Source organism: Nyctibius grandis, chromosome 3 (genome assembly GCF_013368605.1).
Source record: "Nyctibius grandis isolate bNycGra1 chromosome 3, bNycGra1.pri, whole genome shotgun sequence".
Taxonomy (NCBI): domain Eukaryota; kingdom Metazoa; phylum Chordata; class Aves; order Nyctibiiformes; family Nyctibiidae; genus Nyctibius; species Nyctibius grandis.
Window position 1 is genome coordinate 67,617,372 of NC_090660.1, and position 26,388 is coordinate 67,643,759.

The following is a 26,388-nucleotide window of genomic DNA, read 5'->3' on the forward strand; positions in this document are numbered from 1 at the left end:
TAAAAAGTAGTGCTGGGCCCAAAATAGTTTTCCTGTGTCATAAATAACACCTCAACTTTCAACCTTTGCAAAAATTCAAAATTTAGCAACAAGGTATATTACTCTATTCCTGAAATTCAAGAATAGCCTTTATTAAGAAGTTACTAACCTAACTAGGAAGAAACTGGTATGTCAATCTCCAAACAACTTAAAATACTTGCAAAGAAATACAGAAACTCAAACAAGCAGAAACCACCAAAAAAAAAAAAAACATTTTATTGCAACAATGTCCCCATCACCGACTGAGATGGCAAAAATTAGGTTTTAATTAATTTTGCATTTCTATCTTTTTATTTATGTAAATATAAATTCAAGAGTGTAAAATAAATCCACGTATAAAACACAGAAGAAGCATTCTCTTTCAGTGACTCAAAAAAAACCTTACATACTGAAGAATTATGACAAGTCACCCGCTATCCATTTTTCCAAGTATACAGGCGTGAAAGAATGCAGAAATTTATTCTCCAAAAGCATCCTGTAAAAAGTCCTTAAAGTATTTAAGTAGTATTTAGTAATCTCATACTCTTGAGCTTATGGATGTAGATTCCAGAAAAAGGAGAGACAAAAAACATCTCAAACTTCAGATTTAAACTCCATCTAAAATAATCCATTTAAAACAAGATTATCTTCAATTCTTATAGCTGAAGCATCACAATTACTTTACTAGTATCATTATTTTGGAAAACTATTTCTCATTAGTTTTTTCCTGCTTTTAAAATAAAGTCAGAATATTTATTTCAAATAGTTTTGTTAACTTATACGGTAAATATATTGCGGAAAGTAACTCCACATGCTGGTACAACAGGCCTTCATGAAGTTCCACTTAAACACTACTATGATGTACCTTAAAAAACAGGGACTATAGTATGAAATGCACCATAAAGAGTCAGTGTCATGGGATCATGTATTATCTTCCTTCTCAGATGCAACAAAATGCTTACATATTTTGAAGTCAATATTGGACTGTTAGACCACATGAATATTGGCTGGTTATAAATACTTGGACTAGGAACATTTACTGTTTTAGAAAGATGCGATTATTTTGGTTTTTATTACACAAAAGAAAATTGTTACCAGTATTATAAAAATGTATCGTGCAGGGTATTTCAAGAGGAATGTTTTTCACTGGGTCCAACAGGCATATGATTCCAATGATTGTGGCTTTTAATGCATATCATGCCAAGTTCTTAATGAACAGTGTTTTCCCTCGTGGTTACGTTACAACAAAATGAAGAAATTAGGATGGTAAAAGCAAACAAAGTTAAAATGAAAACTGCAAGTAACTTCACAACTAGAAGAGAAAAAACTGTAGAAGGATTTAAATCAGCACTATTGTGGGTCCCCACAGTTGCACTGCTACTCTTAGGTTTCCAAAAGATGTATATGAGTTCATAAATATTTTTGTGCTAAGAGCCATGCTCAGAAACAAAATATAGGCTAGCACAAGTCTACCTTCTTGGAGATGCATGTTTAATATAAAATTCACTTACTAAAGTGCATTTGCTGAACAAATTCTAACTTCTACTATTATAGCTATCCCAATAAGCAATACAAACTAAACTCTGTTGAAATTCTACCTCTACTTAAAAGCAGTTAATATAGATGACTGAAATCTAAATTACAATCTTGTACTACCATTTTGATTCAATGCTGTGAGCTGCAGAAATAAACAAAATGTACTGTCTTAAACTTCCCACAAATGAGGAAATGCCTCTAGTTAGAAATACTGAAAGTGTAGAATGGAGTTTAATAAAAGAAGAGCTGAAGTAAGCATTACGTTGTTTCTTATTCAATATGATGTTTCTTTAAGGCTCTGAGAGAGGCTGTTTTCTCAAGATCTTTAGGCAAAAAGATATAAATGCAGAAGTAGCAGGGTCATCTGACATTTCAGAACTTGTACTTTCCTATTTCATTAAAGCCAGCTCATTCAGTGTCTGCATACTTTTATTGCACTTGTGTTGTTGGAATACATCTATACCAACATAGTAATAATGACTGCAACAAAGCTATAGTAAAATAAACTTTAAAAGGGTCCGATTCTGACATTAGAGGGTGTTTGCATGTTTAAAATGTTCCCCTAATAATAAATACAGACAAATTGCTCATCAAGTCAGATGCACACGTTTAACAATTATTTAGCATATATAAAATTTCACTCATCCTTTTATGAATACAAATCTGTTAGGGATCAAAAAAGACTTACCATGCAAAATATTGATTAGTGCTGCATAATGGAATATATATTTCTATCAGAGTTAAAACAGCATTTTCAAAATTTAAAGAAAAATAGATTTTTAAAAAGGGATTCTACTGTTGAATGCAAGTCTTCCTTGTAGCAAAGACAAGATAGAGACAAGTTACGATTTATCGCTGTACTTCAGTCTTGATGAAAGACTAAGAATAATTTGTCCACCTACTTCTTAATAAATGCTACATTTTCAAGAATAAAGGAACTATCAGTAGGCATTATTTCTACTTAAAACAAGTTATTTCTCTCTGTAATAGGTCAAGTATGCTTTTAAAGATTCAGGTAATGGTAGACTCATAATTTTCTCTCTCAACAGATTTCGAGGAGGCTCTTCTGCCTTCAAGACCTCACTGTGATCTTTATCCTCCTCTTCTTTGTTATCATCTTCCATTCTTTCATCTTCTTCACTATCTAGAGGCTGAGGAATGAGCTGATTACCAACAAACACATAGGTGTTAATCCTGAGTCTACGACACCTCCTCCGTTTTCGTTTTGGAGGAGCCTTCTGAGCAATACCCTTGGCTTTCATCTCCTCATTTATGAAGTTTCTAAGGGTGCGTCTGATATATATTCGAGCAAGGTCCTGGAGATTCCTAACAGCACATGGAGCTAAAAGGAAAGAGAGAGTAAATTACACTCACTAAGTGAAATTTCCTTCTAGCAAAAAAATTAGCTGCAGGGCAGTAAGATTAACGTTCAAGAACAATTGAAATTTTAGTACATGATACAATACGCAAATGAAACAACGGTAGATAGAGCCACCTTGACAACCCCTGTGGCATATTCACTACTGAAAGATTTCTATTCCACAGACATATGTAAAGGACTCAGATTTGTGCTGAATATGGCTTCTGGAATACGATTAATCTTTTAGAGAAAATACATAGTCCAAGAAATTAAGAGGTCTTTGGACAGATGTGCAAGAGAAGTAGCATGAACAGATTATTAAAATAAATTTAAGAAAGCATGCAACAAATACTGTCACCTTCTAGAACCTGGCAAATCTTCAGACCTACTGCTGAAGTGTTTTGAGATCCTGCTGCTGGGCAAGAATTTCTACCCCTATTGTCACATTTGTTTAGGCAAGTGCCTGCCTTCTGCCTCCCTCTTCTACTCACTATGCTTTTCCCTACCTCCTACTGAACCCAACTGATGAGGGAGGGCCATGTCAACTTCACAGCTGACCAATGAGGTAAGTCATCCATATCTTTGCAGCAGAAAAGGAATCAAAATTACTGAGGTCCTGAAGAAAAAAAGCAAGTAACAAAAAGCCAAAAGCCACATATTTTCCAATGACAGACATGCAGGTGATGACTAAGTGTCACTGGGCTGGTGGATGCCTGCCCCAAATGACCTATGGTTGGCTACTTCCAAGGAAAACAAAAACAAAGTACACCAACCAAAACTCTGCAGCCTGTTCAACTTCCTTGATATTCATTTTTGTTCCTATACAAAGTAACATGGGGACTGCAGCAAGGGAAAAGTTAGTGAAGAAAAAGTTTTGATAAATACACTTCCAATATTGCATTCAGCTTAAAAAACACCATGTATTTCAGACAAAATCTTTTGTTTTCTACACTGACTTTCAGTTGCATGCTAGCTACTCATATTTGAGATAGAAAAGATATTTATGACTGGCAATACTGATTTCAGCTAATGCCAACAGAAAAAACAAAACCAACCCCCAAAAAACAAGACCCATTTGTTTAATGTAAGACCAACTCAAAATCCAAGAACAAAACCCTATCTATTCATTCAAAACACACTTATAAGATCAGGCTGAATAAGTGATGATTGCAGATTGCATGCCAATCATAGTAAATGCAAGCACAAGGTATATGATGTTGAAGTAACAGACTGCTAGCATTCGCCTGTATACAGAACTATGTAAGAGAGACTTCATAAAATCAGAAGAAAAAAATTATTTCCTTCAGAAGAGGATGGAACAAAACTTTGAAACACTGCATCCCGAAAAAGGTGTAAAAGCAGTTAAGCTCTCTTCTTATCCTGTAAGATAATGTAAAACAACCATATTACTTTTAGTGCTAGTTATGATTAATTATATCCTATTTGATTTTGAAGACAACAGCATCTAAAAGCTTTAAAGACAAAGTAAGCTCCTCACAGTCACATCCCAGATCATAAGCTGTAATTGGTAACTGCCAACCATTCATACTATGTAAAGGAAGTCAAGACCTAAAGCTCCTGTACTTCCATTCAGCAATCCCAGACACACAGATAGCATAAAGGCTGAAGTTTACAGAAGGATAATGTTTACTAGACTACTCTGAACACTTAAGATAATTAATAGGTGTGTGGATTTTAAACAAATAGACAATGTTACTATAAAAGAGAAAGAGCTTCAGATCACTACTTTTTACAGCCTCCTCCCCTTTTTTTTTTTAAAGCTTCATAAAACTAGACCAACCTAAGCAGTAGAAAAAAGCATATCTTACTGATTTCATTTTACAGTGCAACTTCAAGCCCCTAATGTTGTCGCTTTTTTTTTTCTTTTAAATAGTGCCAACTTAGTACCACATTAATGTATTATTTTCCTTTTCTCACTAAAGAGTCATTTTGAAGTTACATTAAGCTACTTATAGGAAACACCTTTCTTGTACTACAGTTCAGTTCTGAATGCTACTGGTCTGCACTATTTTCATTCTGAAAATTCAGGAATGGTGACAAGAGAACACTTGAAAATCCTCTTCTATGTTCTAGGGAACTAAGACTGTACAAAATCATAGTAAGACCAGAAAGTTTGACAAGCCACCTCTGTATTTCACTGTTAGTCATGATACAGCCTATTATGGACTACATCTAAAGCAAATAAAAGAGAATACAATAATCTTGTATTAACAAGTTAATTTCATGAAATAACTTCTGAGGTCTCAAAAAACAAGTGTTTAAACAATCAAAATTAATTACTTCTTCAGAAGAACTGATTACATAAAGGAAAGGATCTTCTATACTTTGAACAAAAAAAAAAAAAGTAAAGGTAACTATAAGCAACCATCCTTGGCAAGCTCACACACACACTCAAAATTAACACAGATCAGTAGTTACAGGCAATGCAACCTGACAGGACATCCTGGACTCCTGAAGGGTTTATACCTGTTTCACAGTTAAAAAAATGCGCATGGAGGCAAGAAACATGCGAAGAGGACAGGGGGATCAGTGCCCTTTGGTTATATGTTAACAGAACAAAACAGAAGAAAAAAGCTGTTACCTTCTAGGCTTTTTGTTGGGTTTATATAAGTTCCTACATGCTACTGAAGCTCTTGAGTATTATTCTATTCCTAGCCCTGGCTACTCTGACAGAAAATTTCAGCTCTACGCCTTTCTTTGCCGCTCTTTTCCCTTCCTCTTACCATGCTATCTTATCATCTAGGCAACAGATGTACTTTCAGAGACTTTCTAAATACCTTTACTAACTTAATTCAAAGCATCGCAGCTAGAAAGCCAACCCCAATGACTACTATAAACCAGCTCGGCATAACTGTATCAGTTGCACAAGCACACTCAGCCATTAATAACCTACCGTATCACCGCTGCATTTTATACCTGTTCCCTCCTTTTCAGGGGGAAGAGAAGAAAAACTTTTCTCTGGGAAATCATCAGAAAGTTAGTATTCCTGACAGACCCAGTATTAGCTTCCTATTTTATCTATACCTCGCTAGAAATAGAGAAGCTGAACCTAAAATTAAAAGTCATCTGGAAAAAGAAGCTGGAAACACTGTATCATTTTAATTCAGGATATTAATTGTTTAGCAACACAGTACATGTGCCAGGAGCACAAAAACATATCAGTGAGCTACTGCTTTGCTAAACCAAATGTTCCTGTTCTATCATATTATATCTGTATAGCATAGTCTCCCCACTTCCAGAACACCACCAACAGGCACTGTAACAACCCATCAAGCCAAAGGGAACGAGCACAAATGACACTTACGCAGCCCCACAGTGTCACGTTTGCCGTTATTATTTCTGTTTGGTTGCACTAGTGGAGCAAATGAAACAGGAAGGATGTTTTTACTTTCCCACGTGTTCTGTCCTGTTCTCAAGATTTGTGTTAGCTGCATAAAAACAAAACAAAACAAAAAAATCAGTTGTTACAGTTTTGTCATACTCAATACTATTCATACTGGTGTTCAAACACACTGCTATTTTGATTTGCTTCAAAATTAATTTATAAAGGCTGTTTTATGAACAGAAAGGACTTTCATATTCCTTGAAATACTACTTGGTCACTAGTGTACTGAATAAGGCTCTTTGGCTATAGGAAGAGATGCAGCTGGAAAATTAAGGGCCAAGTAAGTTTCACTTTTTCTGATTTTTTCCAAAAGATCACAGGATACTTTAGATCAGAAGCAACCTCTGCAGTTCCACCTCCTGCTTGAACAGGACCAACTTCAAAGGTAAATTATACAACTCAGAAGCTTTTCCGATGAAGTTAAAAAAGACGTCCTAGGACTGAGATTCCCCAACCTGTCTAGGCAACCTGCTGTAGTGTTCAACCACTCTCATTATGAAAAACTGTTTCCCCTACATGCAGGCAGAATGCCCCCTTGCTGCCATTTGTAACATTCTTCTTTCAGTTTGCTCTGCCCCTGCGAGGAGAACTGGACTCCTGTCTACTAGGTAAATTCTCCACCCCTTTAGGAAGACAAGTCAGGAATTAAATGTTCCCTTAGCTGTTTCTAAGCAGACTAGATTAACACAGATCTTTCAGCTGCTCCTTGTACTTTACATGCTCTAGCCCCCTAAACATTTGTATATAAAGTAGGAATATTCAAGTTTTAATTTTGCTTTCAAATTGTCACTACTTTTAAGTTGGATTCCATCAATTTCACCTGACAGTATCTTAGTCCAATAAATACTAAAAAAAAGTATTTATGGAACTGAATCATGCAGGCTATGTTTAAATCACTTTGGTATTTTGAGAAAGCAGTACATAATGTGGTAATTCTTTTTGGAAGATAAAGTAACTAGCATGTATATCAACAAGCATTTTAGTAATTATATGTATTTATGAGAACATCAACTTAAGTCATATAATCTTTCTCAATTTCCCTATTAGTAAACAGGGAGAATAACACTTACCTTTGTAAAGCCTTTTGAGATCTAAGGATGAAAAGTGATAAAAGTGCGAAGTATTATTAAAATAATACACCTGCCTGAAAAATGTTTAATCTAACATGGAAAAGCAACACTGAAAGCTGCTAGAAATTAAGTCATACTTTTTCCTTCAGTTTTTTTCCTCCCCTTACAATGTCTCACTAAATCACAGCTATTTCATATTTCTCTGGAATAAATTATCTTGGTTTAGAGGGTGGTTTCTTTGTTTTGAAGTACAGACTGAAAACATTTGTGTGGCAGGGAAATTTCAAAGCAGGTCTGGGACTGGTATAATACACTGAAAATACTATGAATGGAGTTCTAGTTTCACTAAAGACACGGTTTTGCCACAGACTTTGTTCGAAGCAGGATATTGATGCTTTCCTACAAGCTTAAGGGAAAAAGTTCAAGACTTCATTAAAAAGACTAATATCTGCTTAACTGCAATGATACACTGAATCAAGGTATCACTGAACATTAACTCAGGCAAATATACATTTAAAAGCACTCCCTAAAGTATGTATTTCTCATACTAAAAGATAAAAAGCGGAAATTGTCACTAAGTCACCTGATCTTCTATAGGCATTACTAAAATGCCTCCAACTTTCAATAAAATTTTCATGTAGTTTTCATGGTGTTTCTGGACTCCAGCTCCACAGTAAATCCGGTCATATTGATGACTGTCTGAGGCTATTTCCAAGCAATTACCAACCACAAAGGCAGGTTCACAGAACTCAAATCTAATGGGAAGAAAAAAAAAAAAAAGAGGGGACACATTTCAAATCAGGATTTTTAAGAAAAATCAGTCCAGATAAAGACAGAAAAATATTTTTCATATCTTCTCTTACGTAATGAAGAAAGATTAGCATACATACTTTAAAAGTCTGTATTAAGGCAATATCTCTTTGAAAATAATCTGCGTTTTTTTCTGCCATGTCAGGGACCACCAAATTCTTAAGCAGTTATATATTATGCAAAACAGAAAAGGCCTCAAAGCATCATCAGACTTCCTAACTGCATGCAAATAGATTTGTCTAAAGAAACCTTTCAAGCCATACAGTAAAAGTGCCTTTAAAACAGTACCTTTATCAACAATGTGTGATACCCAGGCTGTTGAATAAATATTGAAACAGTTCACTTACTAATAGCCCCCCTCATTTTTTTTTTTTTTTTTAAATTAGGCTTTTAAGAGTCACTTTCCTCTACCTCCCAATTTTCTACCTTGAGCCCAATCCATTTTTCCCAAAAAAAGGAATGTAATGAAAAAGTCTGTCATTTTTTTGACCACACACAAAGGAAGAAAAAAAGTTAATTATCTCAAATGCATTTATTCTAAATTTTCATCAGCAATGGAAGTTATACAACTGCTTTTAAGTGGACTTACGTTTACAACAGAATTTGTAAGGACTGTAAGTACTCTTTGTCACTGCATAAAATACTGAAGGAAAGATGTACAGGACAGAGCTTTATTGCCAAAGCTGCATATATTCTCCATTACACTGATATTTTCTGACATTTTTCAAATCTCTGCAGGACCTTAATGCTTCAGCTGTTAACACCATAATAAAAGTAATTTACCTTTTTGTAAAAAAAATCCTTCAGCAAATAACTTTGTTTTCCCGAAGCACATTAAAGTTCAGAAGAGAGATTACACAGCAGCTCATAGAAAGGATTCATGGTTTTATTTGAAAAAAATATTAAGTAAAACCTAACACCTTGTTGTTGCATGAAATTTCATAAACTTCATCTGGCAGTATTAAAATCCAATGCATCTCGAACTTCATCCAGAAGCAATGAATTTTTTTAGAAACTTCTTCAAATACATGTTGCCATTTTATGAACTTTACAGTTGACTGCCATTGGAAAAGAATTGGTTTTTTACTTGGCTAGTAGTAGCAAATCCCAGTACCACCTGACAACATTCAAATCAGTATTTCTTCAGTTACAGTGAAGCTTGGCAGCTTTCACTGCTTAGGGATGCTGCCTATAAGGCTTTACTCTTTCCTATCTATTTGCCATTAACAAATCAGAATTCTATCAAATTGAAGTTTTTGCTTGAAGTATATTTTTCCCCCCCAAGATGGGATGCTTGATCTTAAAAATAATGCAAGGCTTCCTTCTTTGACTAGTCATAGACAGACCCCAAAATCCTTTACCAACTACTGAATAGCTCTCATGCTATATGCAGCCAACAGTCCATAATACTGTTTCCTCATCCAAATTAGAGCAAAAACTGAAAGATACAAACAACACTAGTAGCTTAAAAAGAAAAAAGGGAGAGGGGAGTGGGGAATGACTGCCTTGTTGCACAGAACTCTGAAGCTAGCCCAGCTGGAACTGTGGTTGAAATAATATCAGATTAACACAGAAAGATCTAGAAATACATCAGGCAAGGTTAAATGCTGGGAAGAAAATGAAACCCAAGGCACTGATCATTTTTGCTGAAGAAGTGCTCTCATTTCATAAGCACTTGGATTATCATGTGTTTTTCCACATTCAGTGAAGGTCAATCATGCAGTTCATGCTATAGTTTTAATTTCAGGTTGCCTACAGTTTAAGTCAAGCATCACCACATCAATTTAATTTGAAAGTTTGAGCAAAGTACCTTTGTGGGCTTCAAAGTATGGGGGAGGGGAAGGGGGGAACGACAGGGGGAGAGAGAATACGGTACTTGTCTAAAATGCAGTTTTAAATCTTGAGACAGTTCCAGGTTAGTTTTAGAAAAATGAAGACAGTCTGCCTGCCTGAACTGGCAACTTTTACCACTACTTGTGATCTTCTCAGAATGCTCCTCTAAAAGCTGGCAAGCTTATTACCAGATACCCCTCTACCAGAAACCACTCTAAAGCTCATGAAGCCACTGGTCACACCCTGCTTAAAACAAGCAGGAACACCAACTCTCCAAGGAAGCAAAAATACAAGACAAAACAAAAACCCACAAAGCATTCCTCAGATGCAGAACACACTATACATGAGCTGTGGATGAAAATCCACAGTGGTCTTTACAAGTACAGTAAGGCATTTCTTATTTAGCTTGCAACCAGAAGGGCACAAAGCACAAATGAAGACACAGAAGCAACTTCCTATTATACCTGTACGAATGAGATGGGTTAAGCACTAGAGACCAACTCCATCTATAGGCACTGTAAATTGGCTGGACTGTGCTCCATGCTATCAGCACAGCTTTGTGGAGACACAAGGCTTATGATCAAACCAGACAGTTATTTGTTAGTCCATTTACTTCAAGTAATACCTTCTTTCCCCACATAGCTTCAGCTAGTTTCAATCCAATTTGTCAACAGCAGGAGTTTCCCCAAAGACTAATTTCCCACAGAAACCTAAACACTATATGGACTATGGTACATGTAATTCCTGAAAACATCTCTTTAGTCCATATCAGATGAAAAACAAGGGTGTCTACTGAGCTCACCTGGCTGTGCAATGGTAACATTCAGCTGGCCTGCACTGGTATGCTGGCTGCCCACTTGGAACATAGGCAGTTCAAGAATTGCCATATCTAGCTTCCTGTTACCCAGAAAGCTAAATAAAAGTAGGTAAAAGAAATAGGAGGAAAAGGTTATAAATGGTGTCCAGTCATCACAAGACGCAAGTTCAAAAGCTGACCCTCTTTATTCATGCTGCCCGCAGAACCAACTGTTTCATGTGTTACAGTATGAACAGTGACAAAATACCAGAAAGAAAGGCATACAGAGTTCATACTCAGTAGACAATTCCACACTTTTCAACCCTAGTTAAGTTGTACAACAGTCAACCTTACTCCTCCACACTCCCATGTAAAGTAAACCTCACCAGTGATGCAACAAGACTCTTTCCCTGCTCCCTGAATCTTCAGCTGATTCTATTTTCACAAAAAGACACATGCACCTCTGAATCAGAAAGAACTGATAAATGCATGTACCATTTTCTTGTATTTATGTAATTCAGTAATTTGTGATGATCTTCCAACAGAAGCTAAAGTGTCATTTAGAGAATTTGTGTTACCAACTTTCTCAAGTAATTTCCAAAATAAGCAAAGTTAAGTTCAGTTTTACCAAAGTATAAAAGACTCCATCATTTAAACAGGAAATGACCTAAAACTTAAGCACAAAGGTTCTGCAAATACAAGTGAGCACGTGATTTTAAGAATATCTGCCAACAGCATCACAAGCTTGTTAGTCTTACAGTGTGAAAGCAGTATCAACCACATTGTTTTACAATGGAACTTGACCTAATCAAACCCAAATTCTTTTAGTCCCAATTGTCACTATATCCAACAAGTAGATTTTATTCCTATTGTCTTTGGGATATCAAAACAGATCAGATATTCAATTTCCTTCTGTGTTACACTGAGCTATCTTTTACTAGATTAATGACATCACTGAAAATAAATGGTTTATTGCTTTAACATGCAGTATTGACAATCACATAAGCTACCTATCAAGACGAGGCAGTATTTCTCTCAAATATTTTTTTTTTTTTTTAGTTACTGACTTGAAAACAGAAGTAAGAAATGCCAAGTGTTATTTACCATTTGTTCATCTGTACCACACAGCCAGGGTGGCCTTACAGAGAATTATATATATAACATGAAAAAAACTCTTACGTTATTTCATACATCAGATGCCAAAAAGGGCAAAAATTAAGTGCTGGAACAATCTGGAGAAGTTTTAATCACATCAGGTACTTCAGTTGAATCTGGTATCTTGATTACAAGAGAACTAAGAGCCAACAAAACAGAAATTAAGAGTTCCCATTATAGATAACTTACCAACAAAAAATTTGTTTAAATGAGCACTTGCCATAGGATAAATCTAAGCACACACAGATCACGTTTAGCAATGGCCCAAGATAATCAAGCAGTTTCAAGCACATAAAACACCTGTTGACCTGATTCTGCCCTTCCATCTTTTGCATTTTTGTCATCTGTCCCTCAAGGATAGGCATTTCAAGTTCATCCTCAACACAGCCACAGTACTTTTCTTCCAGCTAAATGTAAAAAACTTCTGTAGAATTTAAAGTGCATTTCTGTCTTTGCTGCAGCAACTCAAGAAAATTATCAAGTAATAGATTGTTACTGCCCATGTTCTTTTAAGATTCCCCATAGATATCAGCACAATGAAGTATTACTATTGTAATAAAATGAACATCCACTTAAAAAAAAAAAAACATTTACAGCAAAGAACTAAGATGGAAGTTTGTTGCTCTTGTATCCATATCACAGAACCTACCCTTAATTACTTCCAACTCTGAAGATGCACATGATGCTTCTTGGGCTAAGCTCTTCCATCTATACAACCTTCATGAAAGCAGGATGTTATCCTGATGTCTCCTGAAGATGAAACTACGTGCAAGTAGGTATGAATTGTCTTTTTTTTAAAGTGGTATACATACGTGGTTCTTTAAAAAGGAACAAGTTCAATAAAATTGGGGAGAAAAATCAAGTAATTTGAAGGAAAAACAACTTTCAACATCCACAGGCTTGTGTTTGAAGGAAACAGGAAAAAACATCACAAGATGCTTAAAAAAAAGCAATACTGAGAAACCACTTAAACTACTTACACCTGTCTTCTGCTAAGAGAAAAATTAATTAGTTGTTCTTAAAACCAGCATCACTCCAGCTACCTTTTATACCTCTTAACTACTACATTCATACCAGGATATCATCTGACAGTACACTTCTGCCTATCCCTATGTATGTACTAACCACACTCATATCTCAGCTTGCTGCTCAAAGCCCTTACAGAACGAAAACCCATTTCAGTATAAATTTAGTACACTGTTTTCCCATCCACAATTATTTTGTCAGTCAACTCAAACCCTCCAAAAAGTCTGAAATCTCATTCAGTACCACCAAGCTGCTCCAAATTATTCTCCTCTAACAGGAAATTTATTCACATGTTGGGCACAGAGAACTACTCTTCAACTTTAAGAAAGCTGAACTATAGAACTATAAGAAAAGGTTGGCAAGTTGTTAACACTTGCCATTTGAACTAGTGACATACATTGGAACAAAGAATTCAAAAGCACTGCAAGGCAAGTTTCATGCATAACTCTTCATGGAAAAAAAACAGGTTTTAATACATATTCCAAAATAGAATAGTAAATCCAGCGTAAGAAGTCATGAAATTAGCTTTATATTAAACTTCTCTTAAACCACCAAATACATCAATAACCAGACACTGAAATGAATCTGCAAAATGTGTAGACTCTGAAAACATATGATAAAACATTCAACTATTTTTGCTACTGTGATGGGGAAATAACACTTACTTTTGTCCTATACTAATATACTGCTGTCCTAATTCTAATATACTGCTGACCATATTTTCAGCAAAGGGAATCCTCAGGATGGGGGAAGAAGGGAGAAAACAAAACAAAAAAACCCCACAGTTCTGGCAGATTGGCTAAGAAGTTTCTTACTCTCTTCACCAACAAACAACTGGCCTATCTTTTTAAAACACCACTACAGCAGCTGAAAATAAGTGTTTCCTGTGTTTATTTTAAGACACAGACTGAAAAGCTACACATAATTTAATCTAGGAAGTTCTGGCTCCCTTTTCCTTTTGCATTTAGAAGACAATACTCTCTGAGCTTCTCCCATGTCAAACATAAGAATTTCATAGATCAGTAATCTTACTCCAAGTACTCCCAGAACCTATGCAAACACTAATGCATTCACTGAAAGCAACCTTGAAGAAGCTTTCAGATCATTTAGTCAATTTTTCAGGTTTTAAACTGACATAAAATTTATCTTCTTTGAAAACCACAAATGAAAGTCAATATTTGTATGGTTTTGTGTAATATAGCATACCACAAGAACATGCAACAGAATAATGAAACACTTTCCAATTTCTATGCCTCATTAGCCCTTCTCATTTTACTTGACTGCAAAAGTGCTTTCGAACTAACCAGTCAGATTTAAAGGTACTTATATATTGCAGGAAAAGGTTTTCCCATTTGTTTCTGAATAAATATTTCCCATGTTATATCCTGTCAGTGATGTCTATTTAAGATTAAATCATTAGCTAAGAAACTTAAAACCTGTATCAGTTAATATGGGAAAACAATTTTTAAAGAGTGTTAATTCTCTTCCTATTAAGTGGGACCATAGCAGGGCAAGATGGCAAGCTGTTTCCACCTTTTTTGTAGTTTTTTCCTCCACTGCTCATTCCATCTCCTTTAAGCATTTTTTTTCAAGCCCTTTGAACTAGTGTTTGGTTCATGTATAAATGCATATCCATGGATTGCTAGCACTTTTTGTTGAAGAGTTACACACATTTTACCTATTAGTACTAAATAACTTCTGCATGTACACCACAAACATTAGAATAAACAGAAACAAATAAAAATATTAAAACTTTGAGAACAGTTGTCATTGTCGATTTTGTTAAGTCCCTTGCATCTAATTACAATAATAGTAATTTAAATCAGCATTACAGTAACAGCCAAAAGTGATGCTGGTAAAATTTCTACTCAGTAATTTTGTCTTGAACATTTTTGCAGTTTCCAGGCAATGCTGTAGGGACAGTGAAAAACCTGTATCTCTACTTCATTTGTCATCTCCATTTTTTCATAAAATTGTCTTTGTTCTTCTATTATATAACCTCAGCTATCTTGTTTATAATTTCTGATACTCTCATCAGTTTCATTAAAGTAGACCAAAACACACTACTCTCAATTATTTCTGAAGAAAAATTCAAACACTGGTTCTTAAAAATATTTAGGACTAATCTCACTCCCTTCAATGGTGGTTTACAAAATTTAAACTTCATTATATACTATATCTAAACTTTTGTGGTAAAATGAAGACATATTGAAGGAATAATTTTATCTACTCCACAGTCAACTTTAAGAAACGTGGACAGGAACAGGGAGGCAAGAAAAAATTTCTGTCACTTCAGTTTATCGTCAGGGCCCTCATATATCCAGGAAGAGAAGTTTCTCAGTTTACAGAAGAGTATTTGCTTTCTTTTTTTACTGAAGCAGAAAAATGGTTTTATAGGTTGAAATTGTCATATTTTATACTGCACTTCTTTGTGAAGAAAGAGATTTTATAGGAACCATGCACTGAGCATTGTCATCACTTGCTTTAATGTAACAAACGTTCTAAATACTATCAAAACTTGTAGCAATGAGAGATTTCAGACAGTGTCCACCATGGGATTTATCCGTTTGTTTCTAAAAGATATTTTATGTGTGGTTCCAAGAGAGCAAGAATACATATTTCTGCAACTACCAAATACTTTAAAAGCGCAGATCTAGTTCCTTTTTAGATAAGAGTAGATTCAATTGTCATTTTTGGAGCCTTCTGGTTTATGAGGTGTAGGATTAGAAACAGTACTTCTCTTTAATATCTCTAAACGAAAGAGGCATATTCCAAAAGCCTATTTTCCTTTTGTTTTTGTTTAACATAACCACTAGCATCAAAGAATTCCACTGTAATTCTTGTAGTCCCTGTGTTGTTCTGGTTAGACTAAACCTCAACAAGAATGCATTTACCACTAAAAAAAACATCATTTACACTAGTTGAAACTAAGACTAAGTTATCGTAAGATTTAAACTGAGAAAGCCACCAGTGAGTTTTGGAGACACTTTGCTTTCCTGCTTCGATTTTTACTGCAATCATTAACCAGCTGCACAGGCAGGAAGGAGCTTTATTTTCTTTGTGTGTATACAAAGAACTTTGTTTCAAAACTGCTTTAATTAAAAGAAAATGAGCCTTCAGAATCCTAGTAGGAGCCTTGAATTTAGATGAAGACATACATATTCTGTTAGAAGATTAAGGTTACTATTTTTCAATGCCAACAAAACCTACTACAGGACTTCAGTAAGAAGTTTCACCCATAACAGTTATCCCAGAAGTAGTACTAGGGTTCTTGTCACCATTAAAGTGGTTTCTTTTGATCTTGAGAAGGATTGGTGATTTTCTTTCACAGCAGGAACTTCACCAGCTTACCCAGGTTTGGTTTTTGATAGGGTGCTAGAAGATGGGCAACCTAGCCTTGCCCTGTGGCTCTCTCTCCGAGTTGGATATTCTAGGTCTAGAAGTTGACTGGGAGCAGAAAAGACAACACATTCCCCTTCAATAAACAGGTGAAGCGGGGCCTAGTACTTGCACATAAGTGTTTTAGATAGAGCCTTCTCATGGAAGGATTTTTTTTCCCCCGTAATTGGCATGCATTCCCTGTAGGTTTTAAGAATGAAAGAGTGCCTTACGCATATTTCAGACAGACAAGAGAAATTTCTTTAGTCTGTACCTAAAATCTTTGCACCTCAATCATGAAACTTTCAGATGCTTTCAGATGGCACTTCTCCTTTGCTTCTACCAGCAAACATAAGCTGTCAACCAAAATCAAGGCAGCATTTTACCTCTCAGAATGAGCAACTCCACTTCCATTTAGAGAAAAACTATTTTTGTAGATGGGTGGGATATGGATACAGACACAAGTGATTACTAGAATTACTTGTCTTTCTGAAACAGAAATCTGAAAGCTTTTCCTCCGATGAACAATTCAAGAGGCCAAAACTGAGAGAAGACCAGCTACCAGAGGCAGACAACCCTCCCTTTAGGCAGAGTGCCTCAAATCCAGGACATGCTATTTTTACATTACTTCCAGTCTTTGGTCAAGCATCTATCCCAACACAGAAAAGTAAGGTTTTAATTACTTTTCAATATTCTTATTAGGAATCAAGGAAAAAAGTTGTATTATACCACACAAAACTGGATGAGTCACACATAAAAACGGCAAAGCAATATTCCATTCTGCTTTATCAGGCAAAAATCCACCTAAATCATCATGACCCACCCCCACGCAGAAATCAAGACGCAAAGCCAATGGTCTATTGCTCCAAGCAAAGGAACACCACAAAGTTACAAAGTATTTACTTAGGATCTAGGTTGAAGTTGTAATGAGTGGATTAACTTTGTTCATAAAATCGTATGAGGGTGTAGAGGGCTTCACTGTAACTTAGCTAAGAGAAACCGCAAATATACAGATAAGTAAACATCTGCTCGCTTGTTTGCTGACTAATGCCATATACAGATGCGACCGCTGACTTATTTGCTTGACTAATGACAAATGTATAGAGATACTCCCACAGCGCGTGTACAGGACCCAGGTCTCCTAAAGGACACCTGAGGAAGACTTCGGCCTTCATCCCAACGACCACCAGGAGGCCGATAACGACCACCTAGCAACTGGACGCGGGCGCAGACACAACGCAGAGGATTCTGAAGGCCACGTATGCAGGAACTAAGGACTGTGTAAAGGGGGGCGTAAATGGGATGATTCGTGTAACAAGAAAAAGGTGTTCTTAAATCCAGGATGAACCTCCTGTTATGTAGGATAGTAGGTTTAGAGTAACATGTGCTAAGCTTGTAACTAGATAAGGAAATATCAGCGGGACCAACAAACGGCAAATGCATAGATAAGAGGAACTGTCGAAACACAAACAGGTTAACAACGCAAGCGCCAGAGGGAAGAGACTTACAATAATGAGTTCCTGAAAATAATTAACATAATCACACCCATTCCCAGAACTAATTGTAATAACCCTTACTCATCTTAATGAATATGTATGCTTTGTCTAATAAATTGATGTTTCCCGTATGATTCGGTGTGCGTCTTGGTGGAGCGGAGACTCCCGGCGTACCCAGCACTCTTATCTCGATTTGTTAATAAATTATAAACTTTAATCCTATTGGGACTTGGTCATTTATCACAATTTGGTGACCCCGACGTGATGGTCTTGGTTCCCGAATTCTGACTTGATCTAGGAGGGGCGCCCCCACCATTTGGTGGCTCCTGTTCAGGTCGGGTCAGGACCAACGCCATCTTGAACCTAAATAGAGACAAGTAAAGAATTCGGTTTTTTGAGCTCAGCTCCCTTGCCGGCTGCGGCAGTTGATTTTACCTGTAATTCTGCGTGTGAAGACCCGAACAGGCGTATAGCTACCTCCTCCACAAGTAAGAAGAGAAGAGTTTTAGTGGTTGGAGACTCCTTCCTAAAGGGATCTGCGGGCCCAATATGCAGAGCTGACCCCCATCACAGGGAGGTCTGCAGCCTGCCTGGAGCCCGAATCAGGGATATCACCAGGCTACTCCCCAACCTGGTGAAGGCCACAGACTACTACCCCCTGCTGATCTTCCAGACAGGTGGGGAAGAAGCTGCATCCCGTAGTCTGAGAGGGATGAAGAAAGACTACAAGGCCCTAGGACGGTTGGTGAAAGAGTCTGGGGCGCAAGTTGTTTTCTCCTCCCTCCTTCCATTTTCAGGTGATGACATGGGATGGAATAGTAGGATTCTCTCTATAAATGCCTGGCTACGAGACTGGTGCTACAGGCAGGGCTTTGGGTTCTTTGATAATGCCTGGTTTTATAAGACACCAGGCGTGACGGTAATACATGGGAAAGGTTTATGTTGTAAGGGCAAAAGGGTTCTGGGACAGGAATTAGCAGGGCTCATTCGGAGAGCTTTAAACTAGATTCGAAGGGGGATGGGGTAGTAGCTGGGCTTGCACCACTGGGGCAACGCTCTAGTGTCGAGGTAGACCAGGAGGCGTCCCATCCCCCTAGGGTGAAATCGGTGTGCTCAGCTCGCTCCCTGAAATGCCTGTACACCAATGCACGCAGCATGGGGAATAAACAGGAGGAGTTAGAAATCCGTGTTCGGTCGGGGGGCTATGATCTAGTGGCAATTACAGAGACTTGGTGGGACGCCTCGCATGACTGGAATGTGGTCATGGATGGCTATGTCCTGTTCAGGAAAGACAGGCCGCTAAGGAGAGGTGGTGGAGTTGCTCTTTATGTGAGTGAGCAGCTAGAATGTATTGAGTTCTGTCCAGGGGCGGATCAGGAGCGAGTTGAGAGTTTGTGGGTGCGAATTAAGGGGCAGGCTGGCAGGGGTGATACTGTTGTGGGTGTCTATTACAGGCCACTGGATCAGGATGAGGAGGGTGATGAGGCCTTCTACAGGCAGCTGAGAGCAGTCTCTCCATTACAGGGCCTGGTTGTCGTGGGGGATTTCAACTACTCTGATATTTGCTGGGAGGCCTACTCAGCCAGCCATCCTCAGTCCAGGAGGTTCCTCCAGTGCATTGATGATAACTTTCTGATGCAAATGGTGGATGAGCCAACGAGGAGAGGAGCGCTGCTGGATCTTATCCTCGCTAACAAGGACGGTCTGGTTGAAGCAGTGAAGGTTGAAGGCAGCCTTGGTTGTAGTGACCATGAGATGGTAGAGTTCAGGATCTCATGTGGCAGGAACAGAATAGCTAGCAGAATCGCAACCCTGAACTTCAGGAGGGCCAACTTTGGACTTTTCAAGCAATTGCTAGGGGAAATCCCATGGGACAGGGTACTAGAAGGTAAGGGGGCCCAAGATAGTTGGTTAGCATTCAAGGACTGCTTCTTCCGAGCTCAAGATCAGAGCATCCCAGCAGGTAGGAAGTCAAGGAAGGGTACCAGGAGACCTGCATGGTTAAACAGGGAACTGCTGGGCAAACTCAAGTGGAAGAGAAGGGTGTACAGATCATGGAAGGAGGGGCTGGCCACTTGGGAGGAATGTAAGTCTGTTGTCAGAGGATGTAGGGAGGCAACTAGGAAAGCTAAGCCCTCCTTGGAATTAAACCTTGCAAGAGAGGTCAAGGACAACAGAAAGGGCTTCTTCAAATACATTGCAGGTAAAGCCAACACTAGAGGCAATGTAGGCCCACTGATGAATGAGGTGGGGGCCCTGGAGACAGAGGATAAAAAGAAGGCGGAGTAACTGAATGCCTTCTTTGCCTCTGTCTATACTGCTGGAGGCTGTCCTGAGGAGCCCCGGACCCCTGAGGCCCCAGAAGAAGTCAGGATACAGGAGGAATCTGTCTTGGTAGATGAGGGCTGGGTCAGGGACCAATTAAGCAATCTGGACGTCCATAAATCCATGGGCCCTGATGGGATGCACCCACGGGTGCTGAGGGAGCTGGCGGAAGTCATTGCTAGGCCACTCTCCATCATCTTTGCTAAGTTGTGGGCAATGGGAGAGGTGCCTGAGGACTGGAGGAAAGCGAATGTCACTCCAGTCTTCAAAAAGGGCAAGAAGGAGGACCCGGGTAACTATAGACCGGTCAGCCTCACCTCCATCCCCGGAAAGGTGATGGAGCAACTTGTTCTTGGTGCTGTCTCAAGGCACATCAAGGATAGGGGGATCATTAGGGGCACTCAGCATGGCTTCACCAACGGGAAGTCATGCTTAACCAACTTGATAGCCTTTTATGAGGACGTAACCCGGTGGATAGATGATGGTAAAGCTGTGGATGTGGTCTATCTCGATTTCAGTAAAGCGTTTGACATGGTCTCCCACAGCATCCTCGCAGCTAAACTGAGGAAGTGTGGTCTGGATGATCGGGTAGTGAGGTGGATTGTGAACTGGCTGAAGGAAAGAAGCCAGAGAGTGGTCGTCAATGGGACAGAGTCCAGTTGGAGGCCTGTGTCTAGCGGAGTCCCTCAAGGGTCGGTACTGGGATCAGTACTATTCAATATATTCATTAAGGACTTGGATGAGGGAATAGAGTGCACTGTCAGCAAGTTCGCTGATGACACCAAACTGGGAGGAGTGGCTGATGCGCCGGAAGGCTGCGCAGCCATTCAGAGAGACCTAGACAGGCTGGAGAGTTGGGCGGGGAGAAATTTAATGAAATATAACAAGGGCAAGTGTAGAGTCCTGCATCTGGGCAAGAACAACCCCATGTACCAGTACAAGTTGGGGGCAGAGATGTTGGAGACCAGCGTAGGGGAAAGGGACCTGGGGGTCCTAGTGGACAACAGGATGACCATGAGCCAGCAGTGTGCCCTTGTGGCCAAGAAAGCCAATGGCATCCTGGGGTGTATTAGAAGGGGTGTGGTTAGCAGGTGAAGAGAGGTTCTCCTCCCCCTCTACTCTGCCCTGGTGAGGCCGCATCTGCAATATTGTGTCCAGTTCTGGGCCCCTCAGTTCAAGAAGGACAGGGAACTGCTAGAGAGAGTCCAGCGCAGAGCCACGAAGATGATTAAGGGGGTGGAACATCTCCCTTATGAGGAGAGGCTGAGGGAGCTGGGTCTCTTTAGCTTAGAGGAGACTGAGGGGTGACCTCATTAATGTTTATAAATATGGAAAGGGCAAGTGTCATGAGGATGGAGCCAGGCTCTTCTCAGTGACATCCCTTGACAGGACAAGGGGCAATGGGTGCAAGCTGGAACACAGGAGGTTCCACTTAAATATGAGGAAAAACTTCTTTACGGTGAGGGTGACCGAACACTGGAACAGGCTGCCCAGAGAGGTTGTGGAGTCTCCTTCTCTGGAGACATTCAAAACCCGCCTGGACGCGTTCCTGTGTGATATGGTCTAGGCAATCCTGCTCCGGCAGGGGGATTGGACTAGATGATCTTTCGAGGTCCCTTCCAATCCCTAACATTCTGTGATTCTGTGATTCTGTGAACAAAGACGACGGAGTCGTAAGTGTTAAAGGAGTATACTGTTCGGTTGGGTGGGATTCGGTTGCCTGTGTGTGTGCAATGTGTGATTGAGACGGAACGTAGTTCCGAAGCGAGTGCGGAGGTCTTCTAACCGCAGTTCCAATCTCCCGCGCGGGACTTGGCCGGTGAAGGACCGAAGCAATTCCTATAGGATTCGTGGGTGGGTGATAGATCCTAAGCCTCCTGCAAGACACTCTTGTTAAGGTAACCAAGGGCTGTAGGAATTGCCAGAGTAAAATTCCTAGATGGGTCAGATAAAGTCAAAGACCCAGGACCAGAAGAGAGCGAGCGAATTACCAGATATACCGCCAGAAAGTCCATTAAGGATAATGATTAAAAATTGGAATAACAGGGGCCCCAGAAAAGAAAAAAAATAAATTAAAATTAGTTCAATATTACATGATAAAATGGCCAAAGAAACCTTTAAGACCACATGTCTTTTGGCCTGCTTTCGGATCTTTTGAGGATTGGGTCTGCCAAGCCTTAAAAATATATGTTGATTCAAAGGAACCTTTTAGTCAGGAGGAAAGTGATTATGCGGGGTTGTGGACCAGGACTTCACGTCCTTTTCGGACTCCATTATTTACACTGAAAACAGATGCAAAGTCTAAAGGAGAGAAGAAAAACGAAAAAGAAAAAGAAAAAAATGATAAATGGGAGTCACTAGATAACTTACCACCTCCATATCTTAACAATCCACCTCCGTCTGCTCCCCTCAGATGCTTGTACTACCCCCACCAGCACCATCGTTGCCTCTGCCTTTAACACCAACCGCCCCGTAATTAGATCAACCTCCGGGGGCACGTACTAGGAGTAAGACCACAACATCTGGGGGAGCTTCTTTAAATCCATTACGAGAGGTAGCCCTCGGAGGCAATCAAGGAGGCATCGGGTTTGTGGCAGTTCCACTGAATACCAGCGATGTGAGAAATTTTAAGAAGGAAATAGGGGCCCTATTAGACAATCTCATTGGAGTAGCTGAAAGGTTCGATCAATTCTTCGGACCTAATTTGTATACGTGGGAAGAGTTGCAATCTATACTAAATATACTATTCATGGTGGAAGAAAGAGACATGATCAGGGGGGCTGGAATGAGAGTATGGGACCAACAACATCAGGCAGGTCCGGCGGCAGATCAGAAGTGGCCCTTACATAGGTCAAACTGGAATAATCAAGATCCCGCCCATAGAAATAATATGTCAGACCTAAAAACAATCATAATCCGGGGAATACGGGAACCTGTTCCCCGAGGCCAAAATATTAACAAAGCCTTCAGTGAACAACAAAAGAAAGACGAGACACCGACCGAATGGCTTGAAAGGCTGAGAAAGAGCTTTCAATTATGCTCGGGAGTGGATCCTCCTGCCACTCCCGTGGGGCAAGCATTGTTAAAAACTCAGTTTGTGGCAAAATCCTGGGGAGGTATTAGAAAGAAATAGGAAAAAATAGAGGGCTGGCAGGAAAGGGGATTAGATGAATTGTTGCGGAAGGCTCAGAAAGTGTATGTCAAGCGAAAAGAAGAGAGTGAAAAACGGCAAACCAGGTTGTTGGTTGCAGCTGTCCGGGAAGGACAAAGAGGGGCGGCAGGGAGACCTAGTAGACCCAATCAGTTGGAAAAAGAGAAATTTGAAAGGAAGAAGGGACACATGAAGAAACATTGTAGAAAGAGAATTCGGGCTGAGAAAGCATTTCAAAAGACTAGGGGGGGGTCAGGGGCTCTACTTGCTAGAGGACCCCACGTGAAAAAGAGCCCTTGATAACCTTAAAAGTGGGTCCTCAGCGCTAAAGAATCATCTTTCTTGTAGATACAGAAGCTGAAGGGTCCACTGTACAGGTTCTACCCCCGGGATGTGAAATATCAGGGGATAAAATTAATGTGGTTGGGGCAAAAGGGGAACCCTTTAAGGTCCCTGTTATCAAAAATGTGGCAATAGAATCAAATTGTAAATATGGGATTGGAACCTTCTTATTAGTACCAGAAGCAGAGGACAATTTGTTGGGTAGGGATTTAATCCTATAATTAGGCTTAAGATAGAGGTGGATGGGAGGAGTTTTTACGTTAAGAGAAGCTGGACCTTTGAGCCCTGGCTGGTCAGCGCAGGCTTGTGAGCTGTATGCAGTACTTAGGGCATTCTGCTTAGTGAAACTGCTTTTGACTTTCAGCTTGCAAGTTTCTCTCTGTGTTCTCCGTTCCTCCCTCTTGGGGGAGGGAAAGGAGAAAAAGGGGGGGGCGAGCGGTGTTTTGCCGTTTGCTGTTTGCTATCAGTTTGACAGCCGGTCCGGCTTTGAACTGTGAGGGATTTATTTGTGGTTATGGTAATTGTGGTACTTGTGTGGCTTTGTTCGTGTATTCGTGTTAATTTTGAAACTTTGTAAAATGGGAAACAAACAGTCTACTGAAGGGGTGGATTAGAGTCCCACTAAAAGTGGTATAAGGGATTCGAGTCACCTGAAAGTGGTATAAGGGGTTTGAGTCCCCAGCATCTTGTTATTTTGTGTTAAGTCGTTGGGTTTGTGTCTGTGCTGTTGTTGCTTTTGTGTCTCTGTGTGTTTTAACACTGTTTTTGTGTTCTGATATTATTTTGCAATGGGGTAACAAACCCTTGGTGGAAGGGGGATTCTGAAAAATCTCCTCTAGGATGTATATTAAAACATTGGAAAAAGGTGTGTGTGGGGGGAAGACCCTGTGACCCAGAGGCAGCTTGTAGAATATTGTAATCAATGGTGGCCTTTATATATCCTAGAGGATAAGGAGAAATATCCAAAGAACGGGAGTGTAAGTTACAACACAATACTGCAACTAATGTTGTTCTGTAGGCGAGAGGGAAAGTGGAGTGAGATGTCGTATGTGAATTCGTTCTTTGCATTACGGGATGATTATGATGTGCGTTAGAGGCAAGGGAAAAGAAAGTACCTAAGCGTTGTTCAGCATACAGCATTGGCAGGCACAGCGAAAGAACTGAACTACCTAGACAAGTAACCAATGATGCACCCTGGTGTCAGAGAGGGATACCCTATCACACCGGGGGATCTGGTATATATAAGATAGCGGGAGCTCCTGTATATTTTCCATTTTGCTGTGAAATTGAGACTGAAATTCCCGGAGAACCCAAAAGGGAACTTCGAGCTATACCTTGTATAAAACATCCCACTTCGGGACATAAAGGGTGGGTAATTTGTAAATGCACACGGTATAACAGAAAATGGTACTGTACTTCACACCGACGACATTCTCATTGCATGAACTGTAGAAAAAGTCAAGATTATTCAGAAGAGAGAGAACAAAGACATGAAATAGAGATCTGTCAATTATTTTGTGGATGGGAATTGTTGGTGCCTGAAATTTGGGAAATATATGAAAAAGACTGGAATAGAGTAGTGAAACAGTGTACTGTTAGATTTACTTGGAAGAGATATAAACATGTTATCTTAAACATATAATATCCAAGGAGTGTTGATGGAGACACTGTAGATACAGCTATCCCCTTTCTTGAGGTAGCTGTACACAGTGTTGCCCACGAGAAAAGGGGAAACAAACCGTAAGGCCCCAAGGGTGGGGGATTCAATTGGGAAGCTACTTAATCCCAAAGGGGGTGTGGTCCATATAACGAACCTCAAAATTCCATCCTTTCAACATTCATAAATACATTGTCGCCCCAGGCATCATATCCGCCTTGCACAGGCCTGAAATTGAGAGAGACACAAAGGCTGGAAGTACACCCCTAAGAGATATGACTGCTGCCAAGAAGATGAAAAACCTCGCTGCTCCAGGCACCGGAGGAGGCGAAGGAGGCAGAGACATACCAAAAAGGGAGCGTAAGTACCCGGCTAGTCTCTCCACAGGCAATGGCGGGGGCCAAACACCTCAACTAAAAGGATGGGCTTGGATTATTCCCCGGATCGCACCCCGACCTATAGAAAAACTGGAATTGGCATGGAAACAGATTTACATTTCTCAAAGGCCTCCACCAACAATCCACAAATGGGTATGTTTGCTATTGTGTGTAACTGTAGGGTCTGGGACACCTGCCGAGGGTATCAGTGTTAATCATCAACCGTTCAAATGGTCGCTAATCCAGCCTGATAATAAGCGGGTAATACAAACTATTACTACCCCAGGAGCTCCTAGTTTTACAGCAACATTGTGCCAACTAGTAGCCATCGATCCATGCCTGGACCACATGGGATATTATTTTTACCCAGCATCGAACCCAGGAAAACCATATTGTAATTATCCAGGACATTACTATTGTGCTTATTGGGGCTGTGAAACTATAGCAGCCTATTGGACCCCTGAAGGAGGTCGAGATAGGTTTTTAACCGTTGGATGGGGCCCCACCGGATGTATTCCTCCAGAAAAAAATGATGTCCAACTGGCAATGAGAGGTGTAGCGAATCGGAGTCGGGGAACTTGCAAATATCTATATTTAAATGTGTCTTTTCCAAATGACCCGGGGTGGAATTGGGGTGGAAAGACATGGGGAG

The 26,388-nt window shown here is 39.6% G+C and overlaps 1 protein-coding gene across 6 annotated transcripts in view; it reads right to left on the reverse strand.

Annotated features, from left to right (window-relative positions):
- Positions 1–239: 239 nt before the first annotated feature.
- Positions 240–26,388, reverse strand: part of PCMTD1 (protein-L-isoaspartate (D-aspartate) O-methyltransferase domain containing 1) — a 58,237-nt gene continuing 32,088 nt past the window's right edge. For all 6 annotated transcript variants that reach the window (XM_068397086.1, XM_068397087.1, XM_068397083.1 and 3 more), the window contains 3 exons: positions 7,974–8,145; positions 6,240–6,363; positions 240–2,896 (listed from right to left, as the gene is read on the reverse strand). In XM_068397086.1, the coding sequence (XP_068253187.1) occupies positions 2,526–2,896; positions 6,240–6,363; positions 7,974–8,145 (667 nt within the window). In that variant the 3' untranslated portion in view covers positions 240–2,525. The remainder of the gene's footprint in view (positions 2,897–6,239; positions 6,364–7,973; positions 8,146–26,388) is intronic.